Genomic DNA, 24,213 nt, shown 5'->3' with positions numbered 1-24,213 from the left:
TGAATGCTGAGGTCCTACTTTGAGGTCAAGGATGGGGAGCTGGAATAAATCTCGTCTTTGGTCTCACTGACTTCATTGCCACTGCAATCAGATGTGTCCAAGGCTCCTAAGATTGACTTTGTAAACAGGATGCCTGGAAACACCTGATCAGCCCCTAGAGACCAACCTTGGAGACTTGTAAGAGCTGGAGGGTCTGCTTGGGGAAGATGGCTTTGCTTATATGCTTTTTGTTGCAAATCCATGCCAGTATCTCGTAGAGATAACCCTGGCATCAGGGCAAGATAATTCTTTGTTATGAGAGCTAAGCTTAACATTCCTTTTCTCCCACCCATTAAATTCCAGTAGTGCACCCCCCACCCCCGGTATTGGGGCAACTAAAAATGTCCAACCACCTCTACTGATACCAAACAAAACCCATGGACAAGAAGCTTCCAACAGCAGTGAAGGTTCCTAATATTACAAAGACTAAAATAATTCCACGGGGGAGGGGTGGGAAGAGAGAGAGTGTGAGTGTGTGTGAGTGTGTGTGAGTGTGTGTATGGGGCGGGACAGACTCCAAACAGCCCCTCCAGTGATCATACTTGGCCTCCTAGCTCTTCTCCAGGCCAAAAAGATTTAAACAAAAACTCACCAAGCCTCACAACAGTTCTGCGAGGTAGGTATTATTACGCTTATTTTATAGATGGAAAAAGTCAAGCCCAGAGAACTGGGATGACCTCCCAACAAGTCAGCAGCAGACCCAGGAGTGGAAAGAGCCCAGTGGTGCTCTTCCTCTCCCAGCCCTACACCAACCGGCTACCCTCCCAAGAAGGTAAGAGGAGCCTGCTCAACTTTACCTGCTCAAATGTTGAAGCTGGGGAGAGAGAAGAAAGCAGTTTTGCACAAAGGCGGCTATCAGAAATTTTCTGAAAGGCTGATGACTCTGGTATGTCTACTGCCAAGACCAGAAAAATCTGAATCCAAGCCCACGATGTCCTCTGAGTGAAAAGGATCAGAGGGACCAAGACAGATCCAAGTGGGAATTAGTGAGCCCATCAGCTTTAGGCAAGGGACGCGGACCTGGCCTACGGCCACCCTGCCAGGTGTTCCTATCCTTCAGTCTCCCCCACCTCTGCCCTCGGGGAAGCTGCTTCTGCTTTGGGGCAGGAAGTCCCTGAGGCAGTCCCCACACCAACTGGGAAACAAGGCTACTCCCCTCCCAACCCTCCTGGGGTTCGGGGGAGTGTCTCCGAAATTCAGTACAAGAGTAAGGAAATGGGAGATGGCAGAGCTCCCACTCCTCATGACATCTCCCTGCCTTCAGCACCCACCATCCCAGGCTGCTCCCACCTCAGACACCATGGCCTCCCCCTGTCCAGGTCCCCCAGAGAAATACCTGCCAGGTGTCTCCAAGATTGAGCCCAGGGCCCAGCGCTGCCCTAACTGCAGCCCCACGGCCCTTCCATGACCTGGGGGCAGGAAACCACCATTGCCACCCCAGACTCAGCTGATAAGTCAGGAGGTAGGCTGAAGAGGGAGGGAGGGCATGAGCTAAGATTCAAGGAACTAAGGCACAGTCTCGCCCCCACACCAGGAGCGCACAAACCAGTTCTCAGAAAAGTAAAGGAAATGGCAGGGGGGGTCTTCTCCCTGGTCCTCTCTACCCAGGGGTGGGAAAGGTGCAGGAAGCAGCCAGAAACCCCAGGGGCCTTCTCTTTCAAAGGGGAACCCTGAGAGGCAAGCCCAGGATTGGGGGGTGACAACCCATGGCCAAGGAGTGAGCGATGGAGGGGTGTGCTAGGAGCAGGCGAATGGGAGATGCGGGTTTGAGGGTGTCCCCTGCCGCAGGCTAGGCAGGACCACCTGCCGTTCCAGGGGAGGGGAGCAGACTCAGGATTCCCAGGCGTGGTGTGGTTCCGCCAGGCAGAGGAGAAGGGCTGCCCACACCGGCAGCCCTGGGGAGGGCATTCCAATGGCCGAGCAGCCCAGGGCATGGAACCCGCCCACCTTTGCAGCCCTGATTCCCAGACAAATGCTAGGAAAGTCCTAGGGAGTCCCTGAGTAACAGAGCTCAGAGGAGCAGGCTAGGTGGGCCGGGGCCCTGGAAACCAAGGCAGCCAGCCAGCCCCAGCTGGGAGGGTACAGAAACTTGGGAACTTGGGAGAGCAGGGTGGGAGACGACGCAGACCAAGACAGGCAGGTCACGGGGGGTGGGGTGGAGAGGGTGTGTTCCCCTCTCCCAGGAGAGGGATTGGAAGGGATCAGGCATCCTACCAAGCTGAGGTTTGCTTCTCACTGCCTCTGACCTCCAGCAGCTCCCCGCCCTGCCCTGTCCTCTATCCACTCCCACCATCACACACAGCTCTTCTTTTGCCCTAACAACCGGGTTCAGCTATTGAGGCAGCCCTCTCTAATCCCTCAAAGATGCCTCTGAGTGGGAAAGGATCAGAGGGACCGAGACAGATCCAAGGTGATCCCACCTTGCCAAAAAGGAATCCAGAGGGAGACCGCTCGGATGGGGCAGGGAGACTGAACAAGACCCCATCTACCCAGGTTGGGGGGAGGGCTGGCCCCTGCACACCATCCCACCACTGGGTCACAGAGTCCTCCCCTCCATCTTTCCCACACTTTCCACGGGCCCCCTCCCCTGGCCAGCCCTTGTCCCTGGGAGCCCCAGCTGGAGAGCGGGCATGGCAAGGCTGGGCAGGACCCGTTTCCCCCTGCCCGGGACAACTACAGTTCGAGCCAAGCAGCAGGTATCTCAGGCACGAGGGTTCTACAGATGCGGCTCAAGCATCGGGTTCTCATCAGGAAATGAGGCTCCTTGTGGCTGCTTGGCCGGCAGCAGGGCTCACACTTTTGTGGGTGGTTTTTCTTCCGCCTTGGAGCCAGGCAGCCCATTCTCTGTATTGTCATTTCCTGAGGAACTCACAAGGCATTCCTTCCTGGAGAGGGAGAGAGGAGGGCACTGGTGAGGAGAAGAGAAGAGCACCGTGGAAAGGGTCCCAGACCTACCCTTGTCCCTCTATAGAGGTGAGACAGCTGCACAGTTCAGGGCATGGGCTATGGGGCAAGTCACCTCACCACTCTGACCCTCAGTTTCCTCATCTGTGAAACAGATATAACAATAGTACCTTCTTGGAGGGATAGCTGTGAGGAGTCCATAAGCCCCGAGGGTGGCACCTGGCACACAGAAGCACTCAGTCAGGCTGGCCCTCTTACCATGACAGAAGACAGGGAGCATTAGGCCCTGTCCCAGGGATCAGGGCTGAGGGAAGCCAAATCAGGGTAGTTCCTTGGCTGAGACACCCAAGGTGGAAGAGTCCAGGTAGGCCAGCAGAAGGCCAAGGGCCAAGAACTCTCCTCCAGGACCCCAGCAGGCTATCTGTGACCAGAGGTAGAAGAATGGGGGCCATGGAGGCGGGGAGAGGACGCGGCAGGCTTGACAGCAAGAATGGCAGCTCTGGACAGAGCCTGGTGGGATGAGGCAGAAGACAACAGGAAGGAGCTTCATGCATGCCCACCCTGCCTGCCCTGAGCTGGACTTGTCCCAATTTATGCAAGCCCCTTCTGCGCCACAGTCTCCAGAGATAGCCTGACTGTTACCTCATTCCAAGCATCCTGCTGATAAAAATGTCCAAGACTTTTTCACAGTTGGTACTACACTAAAGCACATCATACCCCCACCTCGGGCTTGTGTAGCTGAGTTTGGGGCCTAAAGGAAGGACTTAACATTTTGCCTTCGTGAACTGCACCTTACAGGATTAGGTCCATCACTCTAGCCTACGCAGATCCTTCCAGATTCCGGTTTTATCACTAAGCTTCTATAAATTTGGTAAATATGCCATCTCTCATCTAGATCAAAACTGTAATAATGATGAGCTGGCAGAGCCCTGCAGCATAGCACTACAGACCTCTATTCAGACAATGCATCCTCAAATCAGCAAGCTTAAGGTACAGTCAACCCAGGCAATCACTGATCTACTTGACCATACTCTCACGCAGGCCACATTTCATTATCGAGGAACTACTGTATACAGCACTGTGTCAGTACAGGAGTGAATAATTTTACCCAACACCTGCTCACAGGACACTGACAGTCTGTCAAGGAATGGGATGGTAAACAAAGGATTGCAATACAATGTGGTCAATGATATAATGGAAGAGATACCAAAGAGCATCTAACCTAGCTTGTCTCAGTAGGGGACGGAGAGGTATGTTGAAAGTGTCATTTAAACTGAAGCCAGCAAAGATGAGCAAGGAAAGAAGGAAGAGATGTTCCAGGCAGAGGGAATTGCACGGATGTGCAAAAGTCCAGAACTGATCGAAAGAGATGTTACCCAACAGCTCCCTTCTTCTCAGGAGGCTTCCACCTGCACGGCCTGCCCACCATCTCCGCTGTGCTGTAGGCTTTCCTTGCCTCTCACAGTGTGGTGACGGACTCATGCTCAGGTCCCCATCCCTGGCCCTGGGGGTGTGAACCCATCTTTAAATAGGGCCTTCAAAGATGTTGTTAGTTGAGCTGTGCCCATCCAATACGGCTGAGGTCCTTATAAGCAAAGGAAATCAGATACGGAGTTAAAAAGCCAAGGGAAAAGCGAGAAGCCAGAAGTCAACAGAACCCAGAAGAGAAAGGAAAAGCTGTGGGCATGTGACAGAAAAGCCAGGGACCAAGGAAACACCAGAGTCTTTGGAAGAATGCATCACCTGGCTGACACCTCAGTTTTGGACTCCTCCTAGTCTCAAAACTGTGAGCCAATAAATTTGTTTGAGTAAACCCATTGTCCGGGATTTGTTTTAGCACCTGGGAAATTAAAAAACGCAGGGACTGCTGCAGCCAGGAGAAAAGCCAATCGCAGGCTGGACTCCCAGGTGTCCAAGCGTCTGTCCCCAAGCCCCTCCACAGGCATTTCTCCCCTCCCTCCCCACCACATTCCCCACTCCCCAGATGTGTGCCCACCTCCCAGCTCTCTGCCTTTGCCCTCAGTGGCCCCTCCATCTGGAACACGCTTCTCTGCACACTCCCCAAGCTAAGACATCCATCCTGCAAGGCATTCTTCAGATGTCCCTTTGGCCAGAAATCCTCCTCTAGGCCTCAGAGCGCAGAATTTCACCCTTTTTTGGACCCCTTCAGCATTTTATCATACCTCTGGCTGCTACTAATCCATGCTACTTCTATTACATTTATTTGTGTCTACATAATTTCTTTTACTTAAGGGCAGAATCTCATTCCTTCTAGAATTTCCTACAGCCTCTGGTCCAGGGCACACAGGACCTCAAAAATAGCCACCAGATAAGTTGTATATACGTCACCAGAATAAAAAGCAAGAAATAATAACATAAAAAGCCACCCAATGAATGAATGAACAATAGGGTATGGTGGTAAAGCTTAGGCTGTAAAGCCAAGTTAATCAGGGCTCATATCCCAGCTCTACCACTTACTAGCTGGTGTGGCCATGGGCAAGCCACTCTGGGCTCACTTTGCTCAACTATAAAATACAAATTATGACTACTGTATGGAAATACCTAGGGTAGGGGCCAGGGAGGCAGCTGCACCTGGTGGGCATTTGATGGCGGATAGGAAGCGTTGTCATCTCAGTAGCCTGGTCCTGGTCCGCCTCAAGAAAAGGTTTAGCAAGCCTGGATGGACCCATAGTGCCTTCCCATGATCACTCTTTTCTTTTTCAAGTTACTCCATATGTTGACTAACTTGTTCTCCAATTTTGCTCACCCCAACAGTAGGAACGGTTATTAAAAACAGGATGTAGTTGAACGCCATGCTTCCAGACCTCTCAGGATCTTCCCGATCCTTGACGCCTCTGACCATAGTGCCAGGAACTCTCTCCCGTGCCTGGGACCCTGGGACGTTCCCCGCCCCCACCCCCAATGCGCTTCCCTCAGCACGCCCCTCCCTGCTTCAGCTTCCTTCCCCTCGGACGTGTCAGCCCTTTCCAGCCTAACAAAGCAGAAGGAAGCCACAGGAGCAGGCACTTCTCCCTTCACCTGTGGATCTGGTGGTTATGGTCCCCCACTCGGGTTCCACGCAGGCCTGCCCCATCTCACCTTGCTGGCTCCGAGCACAACTTTCAAATGACTTTTCTCCCTCTGGTTTTGCAAGACTCACCGCCTCCTGCTTTGGAGCTTGCCTGTCACTGTTCTGGCAATTCCGGGCCTGGAGGAGGGATCCTCTGTACCTCCCCCATCGCCTCCCCCACCGCTTCTCCTTACAGGTGTCTGTTTTTGCATGTCACCTTAGCCTAAGGCTTCTGGGGGGGGTGGGGGGGGCCCATATCAGCCTTTTTAGATTTTTTTTATTTGCCCCATTTGAATTTTCAGAATTTCACAATAAGAAATACTCTTCTTATTAGAAAAGTTTCTTATTTCGAGTTTCAGTATTTGGAATCTGGTATTTTCATCAATTATTTTTTTAAACAAACAAACAAAAGTCTTCCTAAGTCCTTTGGTAGGAATTCAAGTTGGGTAAGGGAAATGGAGAGAGACGTTCATGGGATGGCAAGGAAGAGAGTGGAGAGAGAAAGAGCAAGTAGAATGTAGGATTCATTATCCATTCATCACTAAATACATGTCAGGAGGATGGGGGAGAGGGAGTGAGATTAGGGGGTGGTAACGAGGTTGCAGGGAAAGGAGTGAGAGTGGTCGAGGTTGCAGGGAAAGGAGTGAGAGTGGTCGGGTTAGGGAAGGAAGCTGGTGGGGAGGACGGTGGGGGAGATGACGGTGGAACAAGAGGAGAAGGGGATGTCAGGAAGCCCCATGAGACGACGGGGCTGGGCAAGCAGGGCAGAGCCCGCCCTGGGGACCAACTCACTTCTTCTCCTGCGTCTTCTTGAGGATGAAGGCGATGAGCTTCTTGACCAACAGGATGAAGACAAGGAGCCCTATGACCCCACCCACAACCGCCAGGATGATGAGTGTCACCGTGTTGTCCACTTCTTCCACTGTGTGGACAGAGGAGGGCGGGAAAGGGGAGACAAGGACACAGGAGTCACCCAGAGCCAGGCACCAGGCTGGTCCAAAGGCTGTGTAGCCCCCACCCCCTGACATGCCCAACCCCAGGTCCCCAGCCCTCCCCAGGCCTCACAGTAGGAAGCAGGAGAAGCTGGGACACTGCACCCATCGGCTACGGGGACCCTCTCTCCCTCCCCCTCACCATACATATCGTCCCACAGCCATACACACAAATTTCAGAATAATCCCAACTCAGGGCCCACAGCACCCAGGTGGGCCAGGTGACTTGGCCCCCAAATGGCCATAGGAGAATTTCATTCGAATTTTCTAGATCTCCTCGGCCAATGCAAAAAAAATTAAGAAACTCCCTGTGATATTTCTCTTTCTCTCTCTCTCTCTCTCTCTCTCTCTGTGTCTCTCTCTCTCTCTCTCTCTCTCTCTCTCTCTCTCTCTCTCTCTCTCTCTCTCTCTCTCTCTCCCCCTCCCTCCCTCCCTCCCTCTCATTTCTCTTTTATGGTGGGTTGACTTTGAAATGAGATAAATCTGTATTTTAATGACAGACATGTCACTAGTTGGTAACTTTGGATAGATCACTAAACCTTGTAGCCTCAGTTTCCTTGTCTGAAAACTGAAGCCTATCCCATCTCTGCTGCAAACAACTCCTCCTTTCCATTTGCTCTGACCAAAACCCTTGGCATCATCCCTGACTTCTCTCTTCTTCTCAAACCCCACATCCAATCCACCTCAGAATCCTGGTGTTCTAACTTCAAAACAAATCCAGAATCTGACCACTCACTACCTCCCTGGCTCAAGACATCTCTTGCTAGGATGTTTTCAGTAGCTTCCTAACTGCTCTCCCTACTTCGGTGATTAGCTCCCTTATTGGCCCAGCAGCCATAGTGAACCTGTTCAAGCATTAACTCCTCCACTCAGAATCCTTCAGTGGCTTCCATTTCATTCCTGCTCCCAAGGCCCCACACAATCTGGCTCAGTCTGACTTCTCCTTGACTCACCATGCTCCAGCCACACTGGTCTTCAAACATCTACTTCAGGGCCTTTGCACTTGCAGTTCCCTCTGCCTGGGATAGCTTCCTAAAGACATCCTCATGGCTTCCTCTCTCACCTCCTTCAGATGTCCTCACTCTCTCCCTCCTTTTCCAGTGAGGCCTTTCCTAGCCAGGATGGCCTCGAAACATCCCTTGGCACAGCCAACATTGAAATCATGGGTGCTTCACTCTGAAGGCACTTTACATCAGCCAGAAGAGCTGTCAACGCCCAGATGCACACACAAAGCACAGGAGAGTCAAGGGTCCTTGAGGAGGCCCCCTTCCCCTTCTCTCTGCTTCTGCACCTCTCTAACCTTCCAGGCCCTCTCCTCTGCAAGACCCAGCCTCACTTCTCCAGACCCCATCATCACCTCCCCCTTCTCCAAACACCTCCAGCCCCCGACCTGGCTCCTAATCACAGGCAGCCTCATTGTCTAGTTGTTCCAGCTGCATCACACTGGATTTCCCAACTAGGATACGAACTCCCAGAAGGGAGGGGCCATGTCTTAATGCATCTCTGTTGTCTGTGCCTCTGCTGGTGTGTGTGCCATGCTCTGACCTTTATTTCAGTTACTCATTTACTTGTCTCCTGCCCTATCCCAACTATAAATTCCTCAAGGAAGAGCACTACCGTATCATTCATGGCACATTTCAGTGCAGTACCTGGCACTCAGTCAACTTTTCTGACTACGCAATAGCAGTCATGACCAACACAGAGAAAGAGAGTGATTTGCTAGCCTCCAGGCAGCTTCTCCAATCCTCACGGCCACCCTAGTTCTCCTGGGGTGCAGCCATGTGCCCAGCTTAAAAAGAACGAAAACGAGACTTAGAGGGGCTCCATGTGTTTCCAAAGCTATTCAGCAGCAGAATAAGCATTCGAATCGAGGTCTTCTAACCTCTAGGTGTGACCCCCATAGCTCTTGAAAGCATCCAAGGAACGAAAGCCCCAATCTGGTCTGTCCCTACCATCTCACTGTAACAATGAACAGGGCACCCCCTACCCCCCAGCCAGGTCCTTCCCACTCCCGCCGCCCTTGCCCCGGCCCCTCCTGCCTACGTTTATCAACCACGTGGAGGAAGATGGTGGCCTGGTGCTGAAGATAGTTCTCCTTGGGGTTCTTCACGTGGCAGGTGTATTTGCCCGTGTCGCTGAACTCCAGGTTCCGCAGCAGAATGGAAATGTTGTTCATCTTCTCCTTGGTGGTGCCCTCCAGCGTGATGCGGTCATCGTCCTTCAACTTCACCTTGGGGTCAGACTTCTCATTCTTCACAGTCCCGTCTATCAGCTGGGGAGGAAAAGGGAAGGTGGCCAAGGAAGAACTGGGGTCCTCAAGGGGCCTGTACCTCCCTCCAGCCAGGCCCCAGGAGAGCTGCAGTCAGAGTCTCCCCTTTAGTTTCGTCATCCAGTGTCACTAGCTCTGCTCGTCTAAGCTGAATCTTGCTTGCGGCAAGCTAGACCCATTTCTTCTTATTAAAGTCTCCATAAGAAGTAGCACAGCTCTTACTCCTGTCTTCATAAAAGCCTTGAATACCGCACCTCCTGCAAATAACAGACCCGTTTCCCTCTGTCACTTCCTACACGGCCTTAGTTGAGACTGGATCCCAGCTGGTCCAAAGTCCAGCCATCAGTCAAGACTTCAGTCAGTCCTACAGCTGTGAGCTCAGCACGTAATCGTGTCCACAGCTGGTCCCCAAAGGCTTCCCTGTGTTACTCTTGGGACTCTTGGGACAAATACCTGTTGACTGATTCACCGCCCCCCCCCCTGCCGAGAAGTCTGCAAAGCCCTCTTGCCCTGCTCTAGCTCTTCCCTTCTTTCTCTCCAAGTCCGGCTCCCCAAGCCCTTCCCTCATTTGGACTCTTCTCATTCCCTCTCTCCAAGGCTTCCGAAGCATGGGTCCTTCTCTCTTTCCATCTTTTAAAATTAAATTTTAAAAGCAGGCAGTCCAAGTTTCAGGCATTTCTTAATTCTAGCCAAGAACTTCAACAAACCCCAAGGCTGGTAACACCATTCTGAAAAACTGTACAGTGTGCCCACAGTGGGGAGACAGATTCCGGATCCCACTTGGATCCTTCTAGACAGGCTTTGGAAAAAATACAGGGAGAGAGGGTAGGCATGAGGGGGCTTCTGAGGACCATCCCAGTGGGGGTTGGAAGCAGGGGTGGGGTGGACAAGAAGGAGGAGTGGATCTGGGCTGTCCTGCCCTTCCCTTCCCCACTACTTACAATCTTGAAGGTGTCGCTGCTGTTGTAGGACCACCAGAAGCGGAGGTTCTCAAAGCCAAAGCAGCTGGAGAAGGTGCAGGGCAGGAGAATCTCTGTGCCGTTTACAGCGTAGATGTCGGTGGCCTTTCCCACAGACACCTCCAGCGACAGGCACGCAGGGAGCAGGAAGAGACCTGTGTAAGGGGCACCACCTCCCTTAATAAAACCCCACCGCAAGCAACCTGGAGGCTAGAGCTCTGGAAGGGGGCTGCCCCCGCAGGGCAGAGTGGCTTGGCCAGGCAAGGAGGCCTCTATCACCCTCAGTGTCACCTTCGGTTAGATGGGTCTCTTACTTCAATTGAGGCTGCTTCGGCCACCGCCAAGATTCTCTATCCCCCACCCCCACCCCCACCCCTTCCCCTGGGCAGGACTGGATTCTGGGCCAGTTAGGAACCCTTGCGGGACTCTAACTTGCCACCAGGGGTCAGCCTAACCCAAGAAAACAAGGCTCTCGCAGCCGCCTCCGCGCTTCCCTGCTCGGTAATCCCACGGACCTGGTCCCGGAAAGTGCTTTCCCGGCACCCACGCCGGGAAGTGCAGGATGCGGCTGCCTTCTATTTGCACCTGGAATTTCTCTTAGGACAATGCGTCTTTTTTTTTTTTTTTTGGTGGGGGCGAGGATGGCGCGGTAGAGTGTGCGCGGGTCCATAAGGTGAAGAAGAAAAAAGAGACAGCGCAGTCCCCGGACCCCGACCTCTCCCGCCGGCGCTCAGGGGCCTCCCACCCACGTGGTCCCGAGGGGCGGAGGGGCAGAGCGACCCCTTCGGGCTGGACCTTGCTCGACCATCAGAGTCCCCCGAACGGGACCCTTGACAACAGAAAGAAGACGGAGCCGGCAGGGATGGAGTGGGGGAGAGGGGTTGCAGTTGGGCAGCGAGGGCGGAGCGAGTAAGGAAATGAGACAGACGGAGGGCGGCGGGGAGTTGAGAGCCGCGCGCGGTGGGGAGGCAGATTCCTGGCTCGTGGGGATGCAATTGGAGGGGGGCAGGAGGGGCTTGTGAAGAGGACGCTGGACTTCCTGTCCCCTCCTGACCAGTAATAGCCGGCCCTCTAGAGCATCCCAGGAATGTCCCCTGAGCACTCCCATGGCTTCTTTTCCACACTCTCCCACCCTTTCCCCAGTACATCGACCCTGCCCTCTTCTGGGCCTCCTGCCGTCCTGCAAATCCCTTGACCAAACTCCATTGCACCTCCCAGAGGTGGGGCTTCGGAGGTCTCCTCTCCTTACACCTAAGCGTAAGGTACCCGGGTTCACCCAGCTGAGGGCTTGGAAGGCCTGAGTAGGTCCCCAGTGACCCTGAGAATAACCACCCAGCCCTTTAAGGCCCCAGATCCTTAAAGATGAGTATTACTAATCACATTTTACAGGTGGGGAAAGTGAGGTTCAGAAAAGCAAAGCCATATGCCCAAAGCCATACAAATTCTAGGGGAGGTTTAAGTCAGAACTGGGGTCTGACTCAGGGGCCAGTAGGGAGTTGAGAGCCGCGCAGGCTGCCCGGGCTCCTGGAATGTCAAAGCTTAACAACAGGCCTTTCCATTAACCTCACCACCTCAATTTACCAACAGGCCCACAGTGGGGGAGAAGTGGCTGTGGTCAGCTCACAGCTCTGCAGGCCATTCCCAGAACTGTTCTTGCTCCCAAGCCAGCCAGGGTTAGTTTTGTCAAGGGCACCAGCCTCCCCCTTTCTCCCATCCTCACTCTCAAAAAGAACCTCTTTTGTCTAACATTGTCTAGCTTAATTCCTTCCTGCTGTACCATAAACCATTTTCCTCTTCTCTTGCCTGCAGGGAGATGATAATGATGCAGTTTGTAATGTTGGTTTTATATGAGCAATGCTTTTAAATGACAGAGACAGAGCCCCAAGGAGAGCTGACAGCCCAGCCCTCAGACCCCCTCCCCTTAGCTCCTGAGGGCAAAGCGAGGCGCTCAGACATCACACCCCATGGAGCAGATGCCAATACAACCTCAGAATTTCTAAATTCTGAGATATTGAGCTGTTTGTATATAACCTAGTCATTCTCCCAAATTTTGGGGTATTTATGTGACATCTGTGACTCAGAGTTAGAGCTCTGAAGCTATGAAAATCTGCAGTACCCCATATGGGAACTGTTCAAAAGGTTGAAAACGGATCAGATTTCAACTAAAGATAAGAAGGAAGCTGATCTGGATAGGACTGGGGTAGATCAGAATATAGGGTAAAGGATGATATCATCCATATTTTAAAACCTCAACTATTATGTGAGACCAAAGGGAGAGATGTTTATTTGGTGCAAAATTTATATTTCGGGTAGTGCATTATCTAATTTAACTTATATGGTCAGTTTAGTTGAACGCCATAAGTGCATGGAATCTTGAATAGGGCATGAGGTTTTGTTGATTTGTCCAGATTAATGTGATGCCTCGATATATCCAGATTAGTTCAGGCCATGAATAAAGTAGTATTTGCAAAGTCTCCTTAGGGGCCTGGGGAGAAAGTAGGAAATATTTAACTTCCCCTTATGGAGAATTCCTGATATTCTCGCAAGCAGTGGTGACAACCAAATCAATAGGCTGAGCTCTCAATCGTGGGGTTTGCCCCTATGAAACATTCCTGCAAAAGATAAACTAAGCCTACTTATAACTATGCCTTACAGTCACCTCCAAAGAACCTCTTTTGTTGCTCAGATGTGGCCTCTCTCTCTAAACCAACTTGGCAGGTGAACTTACTGCCCTCCCCTGCACCACGTGGGTTGTGACTCCCAGGGGTGTAAATAGCTCTGGCAACGTGGGTCAGAACTCCTGGATGAGCTGGGACCCAGTATCATGGGATTGAAAAAGCCTTCTTGACCAAAAGGGAGAATAGAGAAAGAAGACAAAAAAAAGTTTCAGTGATTGAGAGATTTCAAAGAGTCGAGAGGTTATCCTAGAAGTTATTCTTAAGTATGATATAGATATCCCTTTTTAATTTATGGTGGATTGGAGTGGCTGGGGGAAAGTACCTGAAACTGTTGAGCTGTATTTCAGTAGCTTTGATTCTTGAAGACAATTGTATAATGATACAGCTTTTACAATGTGACTATGTGATTGTGAAAACCTTGTGTCTGATGCTCCTTTTATCCACGGTATGGACAGATGAGTAAAAAAAATAAGGATTAGAAAAATAAATAAATAATAGGAAGGATAAGAGGTCAAATAAATTGGGTAGCCTGAAGTGCTAGTGGTCAAAGAGACGGAGGGGTAAAGGGTATGGGATGGATGTTTTTTCTTTTTATTTATTTTTCTGGAGTGATGCACATGTTCTAAAAATGGTCATGGTGATATTGTGAGCCATTGATTATACGCCGTATATGGACTGTATGTATGTGAAGATTTATCAATAAAAAATATTAAAAATAATAATAGTAATAACATAATAAATAGCTGGTGTTTATTGAGCAATAACTATGCGCCAGCTGCATTTATTGTTCGCGCAATGTTCTGAGCAACATACTATAGATGAGAAAACTCCACACAGAGAGGTGAAGAACTTGTCTAAGGTCAACCAGACATTTGCGGCATCCAAAAGTCCCAAAGGGAGAAAATCCCTCATTTCCTAAAATAATGGGATTTTCCAACCAGGGTTCCAGCTGGTGGCAGGAGGCTCTTTCGAATAGCCCTCATTTTCTGAGCAGCTCAGGCCTGGAACTGTTCCAGAGCAGGGATTCTCAAACTTGAGGAAACATCAGAATTGCCTGGAGAGCAGCTGAAACACAGACAGCTGCCCACCACCCCTCCCTACCTCGCACCCGCCCTGGAGTTTCCACGAGTTCCCAACTCAGCAGGTGAATTCGCATTTCTAAAAAGTTTGCAGAAATTGCCGTGGTCCCGGGATCCTCTCTCTGAGAACCCCCAAGTTAAACAATTCATACATATTAACTCCAACTTTTTTTTTTTTAGAATGCTGAAAAGAAGGTATCGTTATTCTCATCTAATTTCATAAGATGAAAATGAGGCTCAGAGAGGTTAAGTAACTTGCCCAGGGCCACGCTGTTAGTAAATGGTGAATCCAGGACTGACTGACAAGGCAGGGCAGGCATTTTATGCACCATCTCATATTACTATCACAATAATGCTATGATGTCGCTATTATTTTTTATCCCCAAAATACAAAGGAAGAAACAGGCTCGGAAGGATTAACTTGTCCAAGGCCACACAAGTGGTGGTGAGTGGACTAGCAGCATTCCCACCTGAGTCTGCCTTCCCGCCTCCGTGACAGCACCTCAGCAAGAGAGCAGTGCCATCTGGGCTACGCAACCCTGGTGTGGATTTCCTTTTCCCTCTGCAACCCCTTTGCTCCCAGAGGTCCAGGGACAGGAGTCAGGCCAGGATCCTGCCCTCCAGTACAAGAAGACAGCCTTCTTGGGGAAGATCCCAGCTCCGCTTCTTGTGCCCCATGACCTCCCCAAACCAAGCTTCCGTGATGGGGCAGGCGGCCCCCCCACACACACACAAGCATGGGCTCTAGGGACTCCACAGCTCCCCACCCCAAGGCTCACGGGGGAAGTTGGGGGAAGTCACAAGAGACTAAACCTCACCCCCACCCCCACCCCACCCAGAATGAGCTATCCAAGAACACAGAATATGCACATCAAAAGTGAAATCTTTTTGAATGCTTTAAATGGATAGAAGCAAAAAGAAGGATCCAGAACAGAGGGGAAAACCATTTCTTTACAGCCTGGCTCACGATGCAAGTGTGTATTTCTACCTGACTCGTGTGCGCCCGTGTGGATGACTTAATTCTAATACACTCAGGACTCCCAGAGCGAAGCATTTCTATTTCCACCGGAGTCCAGAGGGTACAAAGGAAACCGGAAGAGATGTTTTCCCCGAAGCCCAGAGCCTTGAAGGAGTTAAAGCATCAGAGAGGGTGGCAAGCCTGGCTTCTCCATGGACAGCCGTCCCAGCCAGACCTCGGCAAGTCCTCCTGGCTGCGCCTGGGAGGCTCGTGCACGGGAAAGCCCAGGGGCCTGTGCCCGGGGCTGGGGGAGAGGAGGGAGCAGGTGTAGGTGGGGACCCACCAGAGGACCTGGGGGAGGCGGGGAGGGCGTTGCTCCAGCAGGATGGCCAAGGCAGAGGGGGGCCCGCTTTGGACCTGCTGACCCAAGAAAGTCAGAGGCTCCACGTCCAGTGTGCACATCCCCAGGCCAGGGCAGGGGCAGCTGTCTCTCCTACTTCCCAAGCTTGGGGTAAGGCCAGAACATGAGATAATTAAACCCAAGAAGGACCCTGGTGACTCGCTGTCTCTGACCTGGGCGTCTGCAGATGGAGGAGGACGACCTTTGGGAGCAGGGAGCGACCCTGTGCTGACTCCCATCACAAGGCTGGACGCAGGCAGGGCAACCCCGGCTTCCCTTAATGACCAATGTGAGCCAAGAATGTCTTCAGGCCATTCACTCATTGATTTATACTTTCACCCTGTGCCACCCCTTGGAGGTAATTATTGCCATGTGGTTACTTCCCTGAAATAAAGAACTTTCTTTGGTTTGTCCTGAATGTATCTATAGAATTTCAAGGTGTGTCTGTGTGTGTCTGGGGAGTAGGGGCTGAGGGGGGTACCTCTTTCTGGCCTGATGACCAAGTCCTACAATTCATATCCTGTGGGATTCAATTCCACCACCCCAGTAAGAGGCCCCGCTCATTTAGCCCACCCCCCAGAGCAGCCATTTCTTTTGCCTGTCTCTGGAATCCTCTGCCCCCTTTCAGCCTCATCCAGATGCAGGTACTCCAGGCAGGTCAGCTCAGCTGCTGGGGTTTGGTCTGGGGAATGACTCAGGGGGCTCACATATGTTAAAGTAAAAAAAGGATCTGATGTATGTGATCCAGTTTTACTGCACAGCCAGACCAGCAGGAATCTTGCGGTTGCCACCATACATTCCAAAGCAAAAGCCAAGGTAGGAAGAGTTTCACCCTCTGTTCCCACATCCGGGGATCAGTCACACCCTCCCCAGGGTGGAGCGAAGAGAGAGGGGCAGGATGGCACCGACTCTCAGTTTAGCTCTGAGGACTCGCTGGGGGCAGAAACAGGACTGATTTTGATTAAGGTTACTGATACACTCTGGCCGCCGGAGTCAGAAAGGCCCAATGGTAAATAAGGGAGGCAGAAAATGGGCCAAGGCCAGCAGGACAGGGCCTCTCTTGGGTTGGAGGCCCTGGGGGCTGCAGGAGGCAGGGCAGGGCCAGGCAAGGCCCCTGGGCCTTGAGACAAAGGAAAGATTCCAGCTCCCTCTCCCTAGGCAACCTGCCTGTTTCCTGCCCACCCCCAGGAGCTTTGCCGGGATAAAAGCATGCCCCTGAGACGGCCGCGGGATGCTCAGACGAAGCGCAGCTCTACAAACAAGTCCAAGCAGCATGCCTGCCCTGCCTCTTGCAAGCCACAGAATGCGTTGCATTGGCATGGCCCATCTGTGGCTTACACAGAGGCTGCAGAGGTCCCTACGGGCCCCTGCAAGGACCAGAACAGGACAAGCTGGGAGAAGCTGTCCCCGGCCTGGCCTACCGGTCATGCTGATCCCACCACGTGAAAGCCAATCAGAAGGACTGAGGGACTCTGGCCTTCCCTTTTAGACACTCCCACAGGCCTGCACCTCCAGCAGATTTAAAAAGATAAATAATCACCGATTCCAGATTCAAACTGGGATCCACCGTCCCCCCTACCCCCGCCACTTCTCCCTTTCCCTCTGTCAACATCGTGCTTACCCTTTCTTTTTTTCTTCCTCTGAGTAGGACTAAGCACCCTCTCCTTAATTGCATTCTCATTAAACAAGCCCTTAATAAATACACACCAAGGGAGAGAGGGTTGTGCAACATAGCATCCTCACAAGTGATAATTAAACACAGATCACAGCAATTAAGCAAATCAGGGAACAAGGAAAGGGTGGGCAGGACAGATGTGTTGCCAGTTACATGCTTAGGAAGGGACTAGAACCCACATAAACCTCAATTGCCATAACACAGCCTAGGAAACTGCTTCTCCATTTAAGAAAAGGGGTGTCTTGTTGGGTTACCAAAAATCACTTTAGACACAGTCTGTGAGATTGGGTTTGATACAGGAGGAGGAGGCTAGGAGAATCAAGGACTCCTAAGGGTTGACTGCTCTGTGGCTCCATACCCGATCTCATGAACGTTAAGAATAACAGCTCTGGCGCCCCAAGCCTCTGTCCTCATGCCCTGCCCCAGAGCCTCACCCTTTCTTCAGTCCATAAGCACAGTCCCTAATATCCCTCCCCCTCACCAGGGGTAGCTGGGAGGCAGCTTGGTGTGGCAGGGCCCAAGAGACCTGGATTCTGTCCCACTCTACCATTAACTGGCCAAGTGGGCAAGTCGCCATCCGTCTCTGGACCATGGTTTCCCCATCCTAAGGGAACTCTGTACTATGGTTTCAAAAGTTCCTTCCAGCTCTGATGCCCCCAGGGAGCATCTCCACTTGTCGGTCCAGGTGTCTCAAGTCACCCCCACTGGACTGAAGTGCCCTGCGAACAACGATGCCATCTGCAACCCGAGCTCAGAGCAGTGTCCTCTTGAGGACTCAGCCAGCTGTTGCCTGGGCATGGCGCACAGGTGGAGAAGGAGGGGGCCGGTCACATTCCTTCTGCAGGCCAGGGGGTGGGGGGCAGAGCAGGCAGGGCCACCTACAAGTCACCCTGCTCTCTCCTAGGCTCCCAGGCAGGGATCTCACACACTCGTCCAATCCTGCTCCAGTGAGCCCCTACCTGGTCTACCCAGTGAACAGCCCCTGGAGGGGCGGGAGGAAACTACCAGAGTCTGCCTGTAATTCCCCCATCCTTGAAACATACACACACACACACACACATACTTTGCAGTGACCTCTTGGTTGCCTACAAAAGCCCTAGTTCTGTGGATACCCTAAGGGTAGCCCATTGACAAAGGCTAAAGCACAAGGCTGGCAGCAGGAGGAAGGGAGGCCAGAGGTGATGAAAAGTGGGGCAGTTCAATGACTTCCGGATCTGAATTCCTCAATGGCCCTTAACCCCTGCTAAAGCCAAAGTGGGGGCCTGGGCTGATCTAAGACAGGGTGAGGGGAAACTGGTATGGAGTGGCCCTGTGCTCTAAGGTGGAGAGGAGCCTCAAGCCTCACTGAAGCCCCTGTGAAACCAGCATGCCATCTATGCCAAAGGTGGATGAGAAAACACCAGTGTCTTCTATCTAGCAGTAGGGACAGAATTAAACCAGTGGCTCCCCCACCCCCCACTCCCCAGGTGCCAACATGACAGCTCTGCATGGTTAACATTTGCAGAAACAACATCGACTTCCCTTATAGGCTTACGTCTCCCTATTTTCAGCACAAATATCTATTCCTTGTGCCTAACGGAGTGGGGTGGCGGGGGGAGCTGCCAAAAGCCAAATCTGACAAATAGAAACAGGAAGAAGTGCAGGTGCCAGAGATGGAGTCAGCTTACATTGAAATCCAGCCACGATTTATGAGGAGTGACCTTCGGGACTAATAAAAATCATTCCCTAACCTCTTGGAGTTTGACACGCAAAACTATCATTGCTTAGTAAGAGACATCAAATAAATATTCCAGTTCTCTGGTCATGTCTCATCAGAGTTCATATTCACCCCAAAAATGAAGAACCAGGAACAGGTTAAAAGGTCCTCCCTAGGGAACCTCTTTGTAGGAGGAGGTTGGCATGAACAGCCCTGCATGCCTCTCACCCCTGTCTGGCCCTTTTTGAGGGTATGCAGGAAGGCAGTTGACACTGGAGGTAGACACTGTCTACCTCTCTGGAGGTAGACAGCAGAGAAGTTATACAGAAAAAGCCTCCCACCTAGCACCTCCACCCAAACACATGTCCTCGCACCCTTGACACCTGGGCAAAAAGCACCCAAGGTGTAACCAGCTTTAGGCAGGGGCAGAAACCGCTAGGCCAGCAATGGCACGTGAAAACCCACCTCGCACCCCCTACACCTAAAGCAGAGCCCCACTTCTCCGACATGCTAGAATCGCTGAACTTACGGGATCTGCACTGCAGCCCCAAGACTCAGAAGCCTGAAGCTGAAGGCACCAGAGACAGCGAAGAACTAATCCCGAGGCTGGCGGGCCGGGCGAGTGAGGGGATGCCAACGGTCCACTGAGGGCAGAACCGCCCGAGCCCGGCGTCCAAAGAGAAGCCGGTGGCCCACCGTGCCCACTCCGCGCCGCGCTCCAAAACCCACCCAGGTCCCGACTGTCCTCTCCCCCGGAGAAGAGAGGGGAGAAGTTGGGGCGACCTTACCCAAAAGCCCAGTGCCCAGCCATCTCGCCGTGGCTTCGCCTCGGTCCCCAGTCCCGGGCATCTTCCTGTTCTCTCCGGAACGCGCCGTGGGTGCGGGAAAGGGATTCTGGGCGCAGCCGCGCTCTCGGCCCGTGGTCGGGAAGCTGCCGGGTGAGCTCTGCGCAGTGGGCCGGGGCTCGGAAAAGTTAGCCGGGAGAGCGCGAGAGAAGGGGGAGGGAGGGCGGAGGAGGGGGAGGCGCGCTCGCCCGCCGCCTGGAGCCCGCTGCGGGAGCCGCGGCTGGAGGGAGGAGAGAGGAGGAGCTGGAGGAGGAGGAGGACGACGACTGTGCGAGCGAGGCTGCGCCTCTCGACTAGAAGCGCTCCAGCCGCAGGAGGGGCGGTGGCTGCCGCGGAGCCGAGGGGCGCCTCCCCCCCGCCCCCCCACTGCGCACCGTACCCCGCGCGCCGCGCCTCGTAGTCCCGGAGCCCGGGGCCTGGCCCCGCACTCCCGCCCCAGCTCGGGCTGGGCTGCTGCGGCTTGGCACTGCAGGGCCCGCCCGCATCATCCCCTGCGCTGAGCTGCCAATTAGGATAGTTTGGGGCTTTTTTTGTTTCTTTTTTTGGAGGCGGGGAGGGGATCGGGGAGTAGATGTGGAGTTTTAGGATGGTTGGAAGGCTGTTTCCGACAGTGTGCGATACGGGTACCCTAGCGCCTGGGTCTCCCCGGGCCGCAGACCGGGGCGTGTGTGGGCTTGCCGGCTGCTGCCGCATCGCCCCCCAGCCGCGCGGGCGGACCCGCGCCCTGCGCTGTCTTAGGGCCGGGTCAATTCATCAGCTCCGCGGGGTGCTGCAGGCTTCCTGGAACAGAGCTCCCGATTGCAAACTGGCGGGTGCAAACTGTCTCGGTCCGCTGCCCACCAACCTCTCCCATTTCTTCTCTTCGGAAATCGTGATGCTCCAGGTTAGGAGCAGGTCAGATACTTCCTTCCTGTCTGACTTGTCGCCCTGGGCCCGCTTCACTGTCCCGCGGCATCCCTACTTTTCCCTTTCCCACCAGGGCATGCCCTTCAAACTCTGCTCTTTCACCCTCCTGCAAGAGTTTCTCCTTCGAAATCTGCTTGTACTTTGGGGTGTCAGTGGGGGATCCCAGGGCCCGCCTCCTGGCTTGCAAATCACAGAGTGGAAAGTAGTGCTGTTTGGGGTGGTTTGGTATGTACCAGCAGATGTCCTCCTCAGCAACCCCCTCCCCAATCACCCAAGTCCTCAGCCTGTCACAAGTCCTGCCTGCCTGCCAGACCCCACCACCACCACCACCACCATTCTTTTGCATGTCTGGAGACAGGTTCAACTTTGCAAACAGGCTGGCCCCACCATCACCCCCTCCCCACGGACCTTCTTAACCTGGAGTCCCTAGATGGGCTTCAGAGAGATCATGGCAAGATGCTGTTTCGGGGGTGGGGGGTTGCAGAGTGTTGTCAATATAGCTGTTGCAGTATATATTGGCTTTGAAGTTAGACTCTGTGGAGTTGAATCAGAGTTCCACCATTTCTTACTGTATGACTTTGAGCAAGTTACTAAATGTTATGGGGAAACCTCTGCTCCTCCTCTGTAAGACAGTGAAAGGAATGCTATTTAAGAGCAATCCCACCCTTAGACCTGGTCAAGCCCAGAGCCCCTGATTTTAAAGGGCCTTACTCTGTCCTCCTCTGGCTCTGCCCCTCTTCACTGGAAAAGGAGTCTATGGGACCAGGGTGAGGGGGACGGGGTGTTCCTTGCGTTCCCTGTTCTTCTAGAACACATTTCCAGTTACCCTGGACCCTGGAATTCCCTGCTCAAACCAACCTGACCCTACTTGCAGGGGCTGCATGGTCCTCTTTTAACCAGGGCCATCCCAGGGGTACACACACAGGCCCGGGGAATGACAAAGGGGCAGCTGTTGGCAGGGAACGGATGGAACTCAGCGCACAGGTGGGGCATTTCCAGGCATGCATGAAAGCCCCCCGGGCAGAGAAGAGAGTGAGCCCGAGACCCATCTGAGAATTCCATTTTGGATCTCGTCTTCCATGTCATCATGAAGGAAAATTCATCAAAAGCAAAGGATAAAAGATATCTTAACACTTCATTATCTTGATTTATAGTATATTTGGACATGTGATATGTGGTTTCTATTTGTATACTTGCCTCAGGGCTTGCAAACCTCACAGATGGACCCAGCTACAAAGACTGGATGAGATATTGCATGAAAGTGGCTCCGCAGAGAATTAGGCCTCTGGTGAGGCCTCTTACTACATTTCAGTTCTTCTAATTCCCAGAGAGGTCTGTGGTCCAAAAAAAGGCTGACCTCTGCCCCTGCTTCCAGGACTCCGCACTGATCCTCTCCTTTCCCAGGCGGTCCCAGCCCCAGCATCTGAGTGTGTGAGCAGAGCCAAGCCTCCACACTGCCCACTTTATTTTTTGCAGCAGGGGTCATGTTTCTCAGAGCAGGAGGCTGAGGTGAGACAGGAAGTCAGCCAAAGGGAAAGGAAGTGGCCCCTGCACAGAGAAGGGGGAGGGGAGGGGACAGGGCTCCACGGATATCTTTAGATCCTGGGGACGGACAAGTGGCCTATTTCCTGGGTGCCCTCTCCCCAACCTTCCCTGCTGCCTGTCTGCTCACGGATTCTTAGAGCTGGAAGATTCATTAGGAAACCCCCACACCTTACAGACAAAGAAACAGGTCCAGAGAGGTAGAAGGCGTTGCTCAAGGTCACAGAGAAAGCTGGTGATAAAGCCGGAATTAGAGGCCCCCCCATTAGTCAATTCCCCACTCCACACCCCACCCTGCACCCCGCTTTCCTCTAAAGAACATCAGGAGGGCCCCAGAGCTGGGGCAGAAGAGGTCCCTGAGAAATGCATCAGCGACTAGGGGATTTTTACATTTATAGAGCACTTTCCTCCAAAATTCTCAATAATCTTTCATTGATCTAGCTGGGAGGGTGCCAGGAGAGAGAGAGAGACACACACACAGAAGGTCAGTGTTTCTTCTCTCCCGCCTCTTGACAACTGTCTTTTTGAGAGCCCTCCCTGATTTAGCCTCTCTTCACCCGGTTGCAGAGTCCTGAGTTGCTGAGTAGGAAGGGAAAGAAATGGCCAGGCCCCCTGGCCCCCTCACCTCCCTTCCACTAGAAGACCCCTGGGGTTCGAGGTGGTGTCTTGGGACACAGCCCCCAGCTGGGACTGCACAGGCGTCAGTCCTGGTGACGGGGTGGCGCACACTCAGGGCTTGGGGCCCTGGCTCCAAAATACCTTGAAGAGCAAGTTTTCTGGGATGCAGAGATGGAGTGGGCGCTGTGCCAAGGAGTTGTCAGAGAGCTGTACCTTCTCAGGCAGGAGGAGACAGGGCCTAGATTTAAGGGGAAGATTGTTTTTTTCCTTGGGGGATGTTCTCTTGCAGGTTTCTTTGAAGCAGTTGGTCCTAAAGTCTGCTCCAAGCCCAGGCAACTGACTCAGCTCATCTCGCCACCCTCCTCCTTGTCCCCTGCATTCCCAGGGAGCTGGGCCAGAGCAAGTAAGGGGGGCATGGAGGGGAGGTCCATATGTGGTGGGGAAGGGGGATGGGCAGTGATGGAGGCAAAGCTCCGGCTCCCAGCCTCCTGGGGCTGCTCAAACACCGAGAGCATTCACATGCCAGCAGCCCCAGGGGTAGTATCACCTTCTACTGATGGCCAGGCTGGTAGATGAAAGGCTCAATCCCATCAGTTCTCTGAAGGCTGGCTGACCCCGTGCAGGGGAGAAAGGGAAAGGGAGAGCTGCAGTCAGGTCCCCGAGCTATTTTGGGAGGAGTTCCTCTTAAGTAATGATAGCCTGGCAGGGAGCCGCCTCCCCCTCTGCTCCCCTATTGCCCTTGCCTGCTTGCCTCTCTCACCCTCCTCCTCCCCCATAAACCCTTGCGCTGTTCTGTGCTGTTCTGTCCGGGGCATTGCAGGTAACGGAGCTCAGCGCTGGCTTGGCTCTTAGAACCACAGAATCCCGGGCTCTGCAGCAACCACACACACACACACACACACACATACACACACACACACACACACACACACACACAGCCTTCCTCCCCTCACAGCTCCTCTCCAGCCTCCGATCACACTGGGGGCTGCATCTGCTCTTGACCTTCCCTGAGCCACCCTCCGGTTGTAAACCCGGAACCCAATCTCAGGACAGTGCAACTGCGCGCCGAGATTCTCGGCATGCATTAACTTCAAGTTAAACGTCCACAGCTCCTGCTGCCACTGGGGTTGAGTCGCTCCTACCTGGATAAAATGTTGGGAGCCTCCTTCTCGTGCACCTAGGTCTGTTCCCTGCCCACCCTGTTCCTCCAGCTCAGAGTGCCCGCTTGCCCCCAACTGCAGTCCTAGCATCCGCTGAAGTTTGGCAGGTGCCGAGGGGGTTAACAGGACAGCATGCACCAAACCAGCCAGCAGGCACGTGGTGTGGCCATCCAGCCGGGAGCGTGGCACACACCAGCAACCGACCACAAACTGGACACTTCAGCAGGCTCCTCCCCGCCCCCGCGGCCCGAGCCCACCTGGCGACCTCGACCCCACCGCAAGTTGAAGTAAAGCTGAAGTCTTCCTGAAGCCTCCTCCCAGGAGACTGGATAGCTCTTTCTCACCCATGTCCTCTTTCTGAGGGCTCTGGGCGCAGGCAGGCAGATAGTAGGCAGCCACCGCCTCCACCCCTCCCTCCTTCTT

General features: G+C 53.2%; 1 protein-coding gene across 5 annotated transcripts; it reads right to left on the bottom strand.

Annotated features, from left to right (window-relative positions):
- Positions 1 to 544: 544 nt before the first annotated feature.
- On the bottom strand, positions 545 to 24,213 carry SCN4B (sodium voltage-gated channel beta subunit 4). Of its 5 annotated transcripts, XM_077112770.1 has the most exons (7): positions 24,048 to 24,142; positions 23,178 to 23,239; positions 22,772 to 22,868; positions 10,216 to 10,388; positions 9,049 to 9,277; positions 6,806 to 6,935; positions 545 to 2,924 (listed from the first exon to the last, which is right to left on the bottom strand). In XM_077112770.1, the coding sequence occupies exons 5-7, from the start codon at positions 9,179 to 9,181 to the stop codon at positions 2,831 to 2,833; spliced, it is 357 nt and encodes a 118-aa protein (XP_076968885.1). In that variant the 5' UTR covers positions 9,182 to 9,277; positions 10,216 to 10,388; positions 22,772 to 22,868; positions 23,178 to 23,239; positions 24,048 to 24,142; the 3' UTR covers positions 545 to 2,830. The 5 variants fall into 5 exon arrangements, with proteins under 5 accessions (XP_076968885.1, XP_076968886.1, XP_076968882.1 ...); XM_077112771.1 differs by lacking the exons at positions 23,178 to 23,239; positions 24,048 to 24,142 and adding an exon at positions 23,773 to 23,994; XM_077112767.1 differs by lacking the exons at positions 22,772 to 22,868; positions 23,178 to 23,239 and having other exon boundaries at positions 24,048 to 24,213.

The sequence above is a fragment of the Tamandua tetradactyla genome, chromosome 8, assembly GCF_023851605.1.
Source record: "Tamandua tetradactyla isolate mTamTet1 chromosome 8, mTamTet1.pri, whole genome shotgun sequence".
Lineage (NCBI taxonomy): Eukaryota > Metazoa > Chordata > Mammalia > Pilosa > Myrmecophagidae > Tamandua > Tamandua tetradactyla.
Note: the sequence above shows the minus strand (reverse complement) of the source record. Positions and strands in the feature narration are given on the sequence as shown.

Bases quoted from the DNA above. Each gene is read 5' to 3' on its own strand.
- SCN4B (XM_077112767.1), bottom strand. From the start codon at position 24,138: ATGGGTGAGAAAGAGCTATCCAGTCTCCTGGGAGGAGGCTTCAGGAAG. The intron at 9,278-10,215 runs GTAAGTAGTGGG...TTTCCTCCCCAG, and splicing joins GCAGCGACACCTTCAAGATT to CTGATAGACGGGACTGTGAA. The intron at 6,936-9,048 runs GTAGGCAGGAGG...CTGTCCACACAG, and splicing joins CCTCCACGTGGTTGATAAAC to TGGAAGAAGTGGACAACACG.